The sequence below is a fragment of the Rissa tridactyla genome, chromosome 1 (genome assembly GCF_028500815.1).
Source record: "Rissa tridactyla isolate bRisTri1 chromosome 1, bRisTri1.patW.cur.20221130, whole genome shotgun sequence".
Lineage (NCBI taxonomy): Eukaryota > Metazoa > Chordata > Aves > Charadriiformes > Laridae > Rissa > Rissa tridactyla.
The window spans coordinates 68,401,998-68,413,652 of record NC_071466.1 but is presented as its reverse complement, the minus strand read 5'-3'; the positions used below and the strand labels follow the sequence as shown (position 1 = coordinate 68,413,652).

Below are 11,655 nucleotides of genomic sequence, written 5' to 3'. Positions count from 1 at the left end.
CAAAAATCTAAAGCAGAAACATTAGCCTTGAAGACATGATGAACTGATGTCTCAGAACATACCGTTCTTCATTTTTGTTTTGTTTCCTACTGACATTTTTCAAAGAAAAACTCTTACAATTTTCCTATTTTTAGTTTCATATTTTGGGTTGAAGAGAAGATGGGTATGGAAGCTGTTGGGAACTGTGCAACTTGATCTAATGCAGCAGGTCACTGGTCATTTAAACATGAGTTTTCTGCTCAGCAAAAATTTGAAAAAAATAAATCAATGATTTCTATTTCAAAGAGGCTGTAAGAGTTCATTTGAGCCAGCTGACAAAGGTGCGTCTAGGTAAGGAAGGTTTAGGAACAAGCTGCCTCATGAATTTATGGAAAATTAAATTTAAATCTCCAATAATAACAACTTGCCATAATTCATTTAGATTAATTAAAAGCAAGCCAAGCCTGTGATAAAGTTAATAATTTCCTGTTTCTGTTGTGCTAATCTATAAATATACGAATATCATGCTGCTTAGCTTTAAAACAAATGATTTGGGTTTTAGACCTCAAAAGAGAACTATCTCTTTCCAGGATAAAATTCTTGCCTGCTTGACTGTGTTCTGTATCCCCATACAGTAATTATTTTCATAAAGAGGAAGTAGAAGATGGGGAGATAATATTTGCAGTAATTTTTTTTGTGAGCAGCTCTGAATAAAAGTGCTTAACATTTCATTTTATTTTTTTAATCTTGATGTGGGTTATTTCTTTATCTTCTTTTGCTGCCTGAGAAGGATATCTGGAGATACTTAAATAATAAAGGAAGCAAAGGATGTAGAAAAGGCAGTGCAAAATAAAATTCCAATAAAGCGTGCCCCAAAGTTTGTCTGTTTAATGCCATTTATCTCAGTTGGTAACGAGAGATATTAATTCTATTACAAACCTTCCCTTGACTGTGTCCCCAGACCACCACAGCTGCAACAGCACCACTGGTAAATCCATAGTATTTTAAATGCAGCTGGGCACCTTGCTGGCTGGTCAATTGGTGTGGAATGAATAAATATAAAAATCTGAAAGGTGATTGATCAACTCACTTCAATTGAATTGTCAAAGATAGCATTTCAGCACCAAACTAGCTAATCTCAGCAAAAACCTTTCAGATGAAAAATGCAGAACTTGATCCTTGATTTTCTACCACCATCTTTAGGCTGCTGCTGGTACAGGCGGCGGTGGGCACAGAGGTACTTGGGAGAGGTGCAAAGATGCCCAGCAAGTATATTTTAGGACACCATCTCTTCTTGTCTTACTGCTATAGGAACTTAATGTTGTGGGCGATTTCGGCCTGTCCTCGCAGGGTCAGAGCTGCGGAGGAGCTGGCACAGCTCCTCATGGTTTACCGTTGTCCCGTCTGCAACTCGGACTCTCCTTGTGAAGGGCTCATCTTCTTGCTGCACTGCTAGGTTGGGTGAGGAAACGTTGCCACTCTGTCTTGGGGCCTGCTTTTTGTTTCTCTCGAGGCTTTGTCTAGACATAACGTTGCCCCCAGATCTTTCCAAGAAAAGGCTTGAGCTTGGGGTGAGGACACTTCACTGTGAACACCCTTTGGACCAAGCGAAATGGTTGGAACCCATTGACAGGGGCTGTGTGTTTGTTTATGTATGACAAGATATTTTGAGCTAACCACGTACAACAGTGCACGAGCAGCCAGCGGAGGGAATGGATGCCAAAACAGCCATACCAGCCCTACCCACGCTCCAGCAGAGCCCTCCAGTGCTTCACCGTCCTGGACAGCCTGTGCCCCTGCCCTGTTGCCTTTGGAGTTTCTCCCTGGCGGGAACCACGCTGACATTGCCAAGGCTGTGGCCACGGGAGCAAGCCAGGGCACCACTGCTCAGGGAAGGGAATGGTGCTTCTGTTCTGGGAGCTGATCCAACCAAAAACTGCCTGGGGAAGGGGGGCGATAACCGAGTTGCTCCCTGGAGCTGGAGGGAGCACAGGGGCAATGGTGCAGGACTTGGGAGGCCGGGGGGGAGCGTGCTGCTGGACTGGTGGCAGCCCCACACAGCAGCTGCTGCTTTGGCATATGATATACAGCATTTTTTCAAGTCAAAACATCTTTGTGCCTTGTGCTCCTCACCCCACCAGCCCCATGTGCTCACCTCAAAAAAACAATCCATCCACTCCACGCTCTCCCTTCTGATCTCTGACTGACCATTGTGTTACAGCTGAACATACCAGCTTGACATGTCGCGGCTTGGAAATATGTGGAAAGAAATTAAAAAAAAAAGAGAAGAAATCCAGTACAATGTTGCTGGTGAGGGAGCCAGTATCCCTCTGCCTGAGCTCTGTCTCAGGAGCAGCTCCTGCTGTCTTTCAAGCAACACCAACTAAGGAGAACAGGTGCTTTGGTCCCCATAATGCTATTTGACCACACTATTGCACAGCCTCCTGCATAGAAAAGTGACAAGTTTCACAAGCCTTTACATTACTTCCCTGGATGTATTAACGGAAGAAGGGGAAATTTTATAAATAAATAGGACAAAATTTAAAGAGGGTTTCTGGAAGTCACCTGGAACAAAGTTAGTAGAGCACATCTAATACCTTTGCCAAAGGCCTTGGGTTGTCCTGCCGCAGCTGGCCTCACCCTGTCGGGGTGTTTGTAAGGGCAGGAGAAGCTATTTATCAAGTGCTTTGCTATTAAAGGTCAGAAAACTACATCGCCCTCTTAGAGTCTTTACACGGCCATTCATTTATTTTCCAGCTGCTTAGGAATCTCCAAAAAAATCTCATCTTTATCTTCCTTAACAGCTGTTAAAATAAACAGTAGTTATTGCTAATGTGGCCATCATAGCTTACATGTTACCTATTCATCTCCTTTCAAATGAAAGCCCAGAGAACCTACTTAAACGTCTAAACATTTAGTTTTAATAATATGTTATCTAGACACAGTTTACACCAAATCTTAAAGGACTACAGATTTTGGCTCTTCTATTCCTACATCCTAAGTTAAAGGGAGTTGAATTTGGGTAGCTCCCCCATACCAAGCTGCTCTGGCACTCACCCACACAAATCCAGGGAGGCAGACAATTCTGGTGACTCGTGTGGACACTCCAAACCCTACAGTGCAGTTCATAATAACCATCATGTATGATACAGAAGGGGAATGGGAGTCCCTGTCATTTTGAGAGAACTGATGTAAATGAGTTATGGTCCTTTGTTTTGCTCACTGACATCATCTGTGCAGAATGGAGAAAGGGTTTTGAATTCCAATTAGCAAACAGCCTCCAATTTTGAGCCAGCTATCTAGTGCTTGCAATAGGAAATAAACATCATTACAATTAAAAAAATAATCAATCATTATCAGGCTTTTATATAGAAAACTCTTTTACTTCCTAGGAAGGTAAATCTGGGCTGGAATTCTTTCATTCTTTTGCTGTAACAAGTATGATGTGGTTGTGCTTAGAAAGGCTGGACCTCCCTTTGCTCGGAACAGTAGGAATAGCTACGACAGAGGTAGCTGTTAGGATATCAAGAACAAGAGTAAACAAAAGCCATCAAACCCCAATAACAGCTTAGCTGGATTGTGTAATTGCACACGGCCACCAACTCAGCCCAAATCACTCCAGTTCAGTGTGAAATTCACCTCCCACCATGGCGTGATGGTCCTTAAAGCCATTAATCAGTGAACACGCAAACATGTTCCTCTTCAGATGCTGCAAGTGTCCATGCGGTTTCTTGTTTCTCACCCAGCTGCAGCCATTGCCAGACAGGGACTCCCAACTTCTGCTAAGACCGCAGGATCAAGAGGAGTGTGTGCACAGGAGGAGGGGAATCACGGGATACACAGCTTTTTTAGGGACAACCCAACAGCAATGTGCCGTCTTTCAAGAAAAGGGCGTGTGGGAGAAAGGGAATCAATCTCATTACCTGGCACTGTCTCTCATTTTTTATCCTCAGCCTGCAGACAGGCTTGAACTCCCCAGTGCCAGGTAAGAGAGACAGGATCTCAAGGGTAAAACGGTGTTTTTCTGAGACGGTCCAGAATGAGTAGGCAAAGGATTTGAACATACGGACCCTGACAAGCAACAGCTAGATGGACCTGGTTTTCTGTTCCAAATCCTTCAGCCTATCTCTGTTTTTATATGATAGCCAGAAGAAGCTTTTAAGACTGAGACAAAATAAAACACAGAGCATGTCTATATAAAGGCATTCAGCAAGAAGCGCTGAAATTTATTCAAATTAATTACAATAGAGACCTCTGACTTTGAACTTCTAATTCACAACAGCAGTAAAAAAGGAAATGGTGAAATGGGTCGTATTAAAGTGCAATGATGTGGAGAAAACCATTGAAATAACACAAATGAGGCTGAGAAATGAAAGGACAGTCTCATCCCAGCAATGACAGCAATATATAAGTAAATTATGTTACAGATAATTTACAAAATAACTTACATAGATGAAGATAAGCTGAATCTCACGTTGCCTTTCCATTGTTAAATATCAGACTAAATATTCCTGGTCAGCACGGTATTATGTGGGATAATTAAAAAAAGATCAGAGGATTTCTGCATTGGAAAAGATGCCTGAAGTAAAACCCTGATCAGCCTTTATATTGCAGTATTGCAAGAAACCTAAGTATTTATGAATTGTAAAGTGACACATTCAGCAGCATGAAGACTATAAATACATCTTTTACATTGATACATTATATCTACACACATATACATATCTACACACACATATATATACACACAAGCACATACATGCACATATATATGCACATAAATATAGGTGTGTGTATATATATATGTTTCGATTTGTCCTGACTGTGGTCAGCTGCATTTTGATTGCGTCTGGGGTAGGGATGCTTTTGCAACTAAGGAGTAAGATAATTCTTCAGAGTATTTGTCCTTTACGTTTCCTAAGCTGCAGCCTCTCAAAATCTAAAATTCTGGCATAAAGATAGACTTCAGGGCCCAGCCATCAGAGGGGCTGATGATTAACAGCAGTTCCCATTGCTTCTGAAAAATCGTGTTCTTAATGTCCACAATATTTTAAGTAATGATACATGAATCAGTTAAAACCCTATTTTCGTATAAGTAAAAATATTTGAGATGGACAGGAACGAATACAATATTCCATACATGCACACAGTTCTAGACTGTTCATAAGGATGAGCTGCAAAGAACGTTTGACAAGGTGAAAATTTACAACATTGGCTTACAATATACCTTGAAAAATGGCAAGTTTAGCATTACCCCTTCCTTTAAAAAATTTTAAAATACTTTTCTGTAGAGAAGAGTCAGATTTATGCTAATAAAGGTCTTTTTCTCTCCCGTGCTCCCCTTTCGTAGAAAAATTATGTCATCGTGGTTTTGTCTTTGAATAAATCTGCAACAAACACTACGGACTAAAAATATGTCTGGTTTCTAGCCCTGATAGGTTTGTCTGAAGGAAGGCTCTTGACCCATAGTGCAGCCACAATCATCTCCCTTTGCCTGTAATTGCATGTTGATTGTGAGAGCTGAAGGTAACTATGCAATTACCATTTATTTAGAAATCATTTAGTGAGTAAGAACATTTGTGTTTCATTGTGCACCTGCATAAGGGAAAAAAAGATACTACTAAATTGCCAAGGCTATGTAAACACAGTGATCTTGGTAAAGAATTTGGTTGCGAGGCCAAAATACCTCATAAAACAGCTGTTCCATTGCACACATCATTAAAAGGTTGGAAACGAGAAAATAACACTTTCTTTTGATGCTGCTGTGGTCAGTGAATTGGTCATGTCTGCACCCCAGTCTCTAGGGAGCAGAAGAATATCCTGAAGACCCAAGAGAAGAGAAAAGGCTGGACCAGACCTCCTTCCTGGTTGCTGTAAGAGTCCCGTTCACTGCACTGACGGAGGTACGTCCTTGGAGAAAGGGGATTTTTGGGAGGAGAAAATGTAAACTCGGATTTATTTTCTTCATACCTATCCTGTACAGTGATTGCTGTGCTATTAGCTTACAATAAGGATTTAGCACTGAACACATTTTGTTTGCTCACATTCAGATCCTGGCTGTTACAAAACGATACAGTTCTGGAGAAATCTGATTGTATATCAATGAGAAAATGTGTTTTATGCTAACAGCTCTGCAGCTTCAGGCTTCAGAGCAGAAGCCTCTGCAAGACTCTATTTCAAATTGTTTAACTTTTATTTACAACTTCACTTTCCACGCACTTTCCACTGGGATCCTCTGGGAGAACCTGTGAAAATCACCAGTGAAAGTACTCGAAGCTGGCAACAGAGAACTGGTGGTTCTCTGTTTGAGTCCAACATCCAGAACTCTGCACAAAATGACAAACTCCGGATTTACCTTCCATGGAGGTGGGGTGAAAATGTAATGTTAGCCCTTAATGTCCGAGAAGCTGGTGCTACTGGCATTGCAGCTCTCACTGCAACTTGATGATGTGCTCAAAGTGCTGGAGGCAGTGCCTGATTCTGGGAAAGAGGAAGGAAAGAAAAAACCCACAAGAAAACATGATACGGTGGTTGTTTTTCACAACTTACTTTCATAATAGGAATCTTCAGAAAGACAATCATATAATTTAAAATAAATATCCTACCAGAGCTGCTTAAAGATTGAGCTGATTTTGAATTGCCTATGAGCATCAGCAGATTGTTTGCTGGGATCCAACCTTCTCTACCAGTGCTCAGGTTCTTTACATACCTAAAAAAAATATAAACAATAAGAAGTCAGATGGCTTCATTTGATGCCTTTGAAAGTTTCGCCCTAAACATCTGCCTTCCAAACACAGTTCTGCGTATAAATATTTCCAAACACAGATCTGCGTACCAAAGTCCATCCTCCCCTTCACGAATCAGTTGAACTAGATCTCCACTTTTCACTGTAAATTCTTCAGAAACTCCTTTCTCATAATCAGTCACAACTGTATATTTACCAGGAGTCTAAATGCACACAGAGGAAAAACATAAACAAATTATTTCTATTGAGTAACTTAAGGTATGCTGCAGCTTTTGTTAGGAAGTTATAGTACTTTTCTTTCTTTCTCATGCACAGAAATGCTGAAGGCGGTGTAAATATACATACTGAGAGGTGGTAAAACTTTGCTGTTCCATTACATGCAAATTTAGTACATGAATTCTGACACCCTAAAAAAAACATTCAGTGAAATGTTTCCATTACAACAATTAATTCAAATCTCTCTAAAAAAAATAATAAATAAAATAAAAAAAGCTGGGAAACTAGCGACATGATGTACGTGTGGAAGCCTGTTGACATGGTAGCTGAGCAGGTCACTGCTTGACTGCCACGCTATGGCGTAAGCAGTCACGGCCTCACTAGTCTGCGGGTACACAAAGGCACAGATGGACCTTCCCAAGGTCCAAACACAGGGCTGATTTAAGAGAAGGGGATATTTTCCATTCCCCTAGGAATTTTGCCCACCTGAGGATTTCAAGGCAGACACTTTCCTCCCGACAAGCTTCAAAAGCATTCCTATGTACTGCCACATGCAATATATCAGTAACGTTTGCTTAGCTCAATAGGAAAGCATTTCTGGTTACCAGCTTCATCTCGCCTCCTCCTCCTCCTCCTTCTTCCTCTGCATCCGATGAATTCAGCGGATCTTCAGCACTAGACCAGCCATCATTTTCTTCAGATGCATCAAGAGAATGAGATGCTTTAGCCCAACCTTGGGGAACAAACAGCCGACAGTTAATTTTGCAGCAGTGAGGCACTGACTGGGAGAAATGGTCTTCCCATTGAAAAGCTCTTAAGCGATCAACATAAACAGGACGAAAAGCGTACACAGGGAAGTTATTACAGCCACTGGGTGAAATTCACAGCTGGTAAAAGTTGGCCCGTTTCCATCAGAGTAAGTGGAGTTGTGGCAACGCACATAGAGGGAAACAGATGGAAAGAATGCAAATTCCCAACTGAAAATGCTATTTCTCCCTTATACAAAGATGAACAATGGATAGATACTCTTTTTCTTGGGAGGAGATAGAAGACAGGAACATGCACTCTATGGGAAGAGGATGAATACAGGGGGCTGTCACCCAAAGCAGCCTAACCGGCCTGCTGGAACAAGGGATGGATGCACATAACTTTGCTCAAACTGTTGAGCACTTAGAGCTGTCAAGAGATTCAACACAAGCTACAGGCGCTCTGTACTTCACCTGATGAGGCAGCTCATTATTTAAGGGTATTCAGGCACAAGGATTGCTTAATCATGCTGAATTATCTTGGTGTTAAGTCAATGCATCAAGCACCACAAGAACAATCTCCTGCCCGTCATTTATTGCCAAGTGTTCCCTTTCCTCTCTCAGGGTGAAGCATTTCATTTATTTACAAGGCTGAATCACATCCAGAGCACACAACAGCCTTTTCCAAATAAAACTACTGTAAGTTTTACTAGTGGGATTCTTTTCACTGAGGTCAGCAGCTGCTAATAAATATGTCGAGCTTATAAAGAAGAAAAAGTCTTAATAAAAGACAAATAAATATTTGTAAGTAAGATTTTGGTTCAAGCCAAAGGGTAACAACAATGAAACTCAATGAATACAATGAAAGGAAGAACAAACCTTGCAACTTTTATGTAACTACTAAGTTGAGAAAGCACCAGCATTTTTGCTCTTCACTGCTTCCGAAGCGTTTGTCGCCTGACTGGTCATACCAGTGCATTAGGAAAAAACCTGAGCATCGTCATAGTAAACCCAGAGCAATCAAAGGATCACAGAAAGAAATCACACCCAGAGCACACCAGAGTGGGACTTTTACCTCGCCTGCGCTGCTGGATGGCCTGCACAAGGTTAGAAGTACTGGCCCATTTGGCCCTGTCCAGGGTTAAGAATGAACTTCCACCTGTCAAGAAACTGAGCGATAAATTCCCACTGTATTCCATGCAGATTTCCCTGGAAGCTCACATCTTAAAGTTGGCTCGTAGGACACAGATGAAAAACGCTTTCCGTTATTTCCAAGTTAAGAACAACGCAACAAAAGAAAACTTGGTTTCTCCTAACTGTTCCAAGCTCCCATTAGAAACAGAACCAACAAGTTGCACCAAAAAAAAAAAAAAAGGGAAAGTGAAATCACTGTAATTGCTCTGCCTGTAACATCACACTCACTGGCCTGCTCATCTGGAACATTTTGGGTAACAGGTCTTGTTTCTCAGCCTTTCTTTTCATATATAAGTCCGAATAAAAGCCCATCTCCTCCTGAGCTGGGAAGGGAATTTGTCACTGTAGTCATTTATATTAGCTAACTACAGGCATCAAAATTATGCACGAACATTCAACATGCATGTGTGTATTCTGCACAGTGAGACTAAAACAAAGCTCCCTATGAAGGCAGAAAATGCCAAAAAATGGCAGACAGTCCTGAGAAAAGGCAAGGTTATGCAGAAATAAACTTAGATTTGATGATGCCAGGAAAACCAAGAATTCATTAACTGCTTCTCTTCAGAAACGGGCCCACAGGTTTCTTCACAGAGGTTGGATCTGTCTGCAAGATGTGATTCTGTCACCAATTCGTTTTCCTCGAGCTCACTGCAATGTAAGTGGGAGCAATGTAGCAGTGAAAGGAAAGAAGTGGGGGCAATGCACTCTGCAACAGGGAGCCATGACCATCGCCTGGTGCAGCTTCATCCTGAAATGCCCGGGTCAACTGCCTGCTTATCTCTCTTTGAGTTGGGGAAGGAGAAGAGATTAAGTGTCAGAAAAGAGATCGGAAGTTGCAAGACAGAAAGGGGAGTTACTACATGTTTTAAATTCATTTACTTGTCTTAGTGGTTTCATAAAGGGAGATGCTTCTGGACAGGACAGCAAATCAGACAAGTCTGTTCCAAGGACCCAACAATTTCACTGTGAATTAGCAGTGATCAACGACACTCTACCCTGGAAAATTCCAGCACTGGTGGAAAATTGCCAAAAAACACCCTTTGCTTTCTGATAGCATTTTTGGGCCCTCTGGATTTCCATGGTACCTGGAGATCTCAGAGTTTTGACTGCTACCTGCAGAAAATTAGCCTTGTAATTCCCATATCGCCACTTGTGGAGTTACTGCACTGGTCTGTCCTGGGATTACGTTGCCTGCTGCTCAAAGTGAATGGTGTTGCATAGTCTCCCCAGCACAGCAGCCGAACCAGCATCGTTTCCACAGGTGAGACAAAAACAAAGGCTGTGGAAACCTGGAGAGGAGGATGATGGTAGGGCTTGAAACAGCTTCATCTTTAGAATAATATTTTCTAAAAGAGATCACGTTGGAAAGACAGTCAGGAAGAGAGGGACTACCTTCCTTGTACTCCCTAGTTAATTTGCCCCAGGGATTTGTACTCAAGCCTTCACCAACAGCCTCGCTGGTTAGAAAAAGGTCATTTAATTGAAATGCTTTTCTATTCTTTGCTTAGCTGTGGCTTGGGAGGACAGGAGGCAAACTGCTACAAGATGTTCAAGTTCAATCATCTGGGGTTCACAGGGTGGTAAAAATTGCATACTATCACCCGAAGAAAGATGCAACAGGACTGTGACTAAAGTAATAAATGCAGATCTGAAATGGAAATTCCACATGACAGTGATGATCCCCACTCTGACTAAAGTACTTGAGTTTTGGATTTTTTTTTTTTTTCCTTTTTTAAAAGTTAAACCCTCTTCACAAGGGGCACAGTGACAGGAGAATGCTAACTGGAGAACCATGTGTCTCATAGCAACTGGACACCCCTGTAAGTCCATTAAACACCCTGCTTCTGGTTATTTCTTCAGCAGAAGATCCCTTTCCCACTGCCCCCTTCTAAAAGACTAGTTAGCCATACGCTACTTTATTTGATGCCAAGGTAAAACTTCAACCAGTCATGCTATCAAAACCAGTATATACAGGAGCTGACAGACCCACTTGGAAAAACTCGGCTGATACCAATATTGCTGCACGCAACAGCACCATATCGGTATCCCCAGCGCTCTGATGTAATGTTTTACACAAAGGATGGGTGGATATTTGCGGAGTACAAGATATGGTATCACTATACCTCTTAAACCAAAAGGAGTTGGGTCACTCACTACTTCATGTCGTTTAGCTTTTTTGTCAGGACTGGTAGGAGAAGCTGCAGGAGGATGAATAGGCAAAAAAAACAGAAGAGAGATATTGAAGAACTGGAAAAAAGAGAATAGGTGGATTGCATGCTAAATACCTTTGAGTTTACACTGGAAAACAAGAGGATTTCTGTAATCGCTCTAATTTTAGTCGTCATTGGTCAATTACAGCAGGAGGAATTAATTATTTACATGTAATTATTTGAAGATAAATTGACAAATTTATTCTACAGTCATAGGTGAAAGTATATGTAAACTTTTCTAAATGAACTAGATATCAACTGAACACAATTAATTTCAATTTTAGACAAACATTACCAAATTAAGCAATCATTTTTGTATAAATCTAGTGCTACAGCAATACCTGGTCCTGTAAGAAGGATCATTGGCAATGTCTGGCTTTTAGCAGAAGAAGACGGAGTTTCTGTCAAGGCAAGCATGGGATATTAGTGCTCACCTCATTAGCATTAGATACACAACCCCAGAGTCTCTCCAGAAAGAACTCAAAGGTAATCAGGTCTTAAAAAGGCATTTTGAAAAGATGCTTGGAAAAAAAAAAAAATCATGCTCTTCAACAAGTGCCATCAT

General features: G+C 41.3%; 1 protein-coding gene across 10 annotated transcripts in view; it reads right to left on the bottom strand.

The window, feature by feature from the left end:
• Positions 1-4,176: 4,176 nt before the first annotated feature.
• The window catches only part of MCF2L (MCF.2 cell line derived transforming sequence like), a 170,070-nt gene continuing 162,591 nt past the window's right edge, over positions 4,177-11,655 (bottom strand). For 7 of the 10 annotated variants that reach the window (XM_054191203.1, XM_054191231.1, XM_054191243.1 and 4 more), the window contains 4 exons: positions 7,546-7,673; positions 6,815-6,927; positions 6,585-6,688; positions 4,177-6,459 (listed from right to left, as the gene is read on the bottom strand). In XM_054191203.1, coding sequence (XP_054047178.1) covers positions 6,365-6,459; positions 6,585-6,688; positions 6,815-6,927; positions 7,546-7,673 — 440 coding nt within the window. In that variant the 3' untranslated portion in view covers positions 4,177-6,364. Of the gene's footprint in view, positions 6,460-6,584; positions 6,689-6,814; positions 6,928-7,545; positions 7,674-10,948; positions 11,128-11,431; positions 11,492-11,655 lie in introns of those variants that run through there. The other 3 variants (XM_054191279.1, XM_054191212.1, XM_054191252.1) reach the window with 3 other exon arrangements.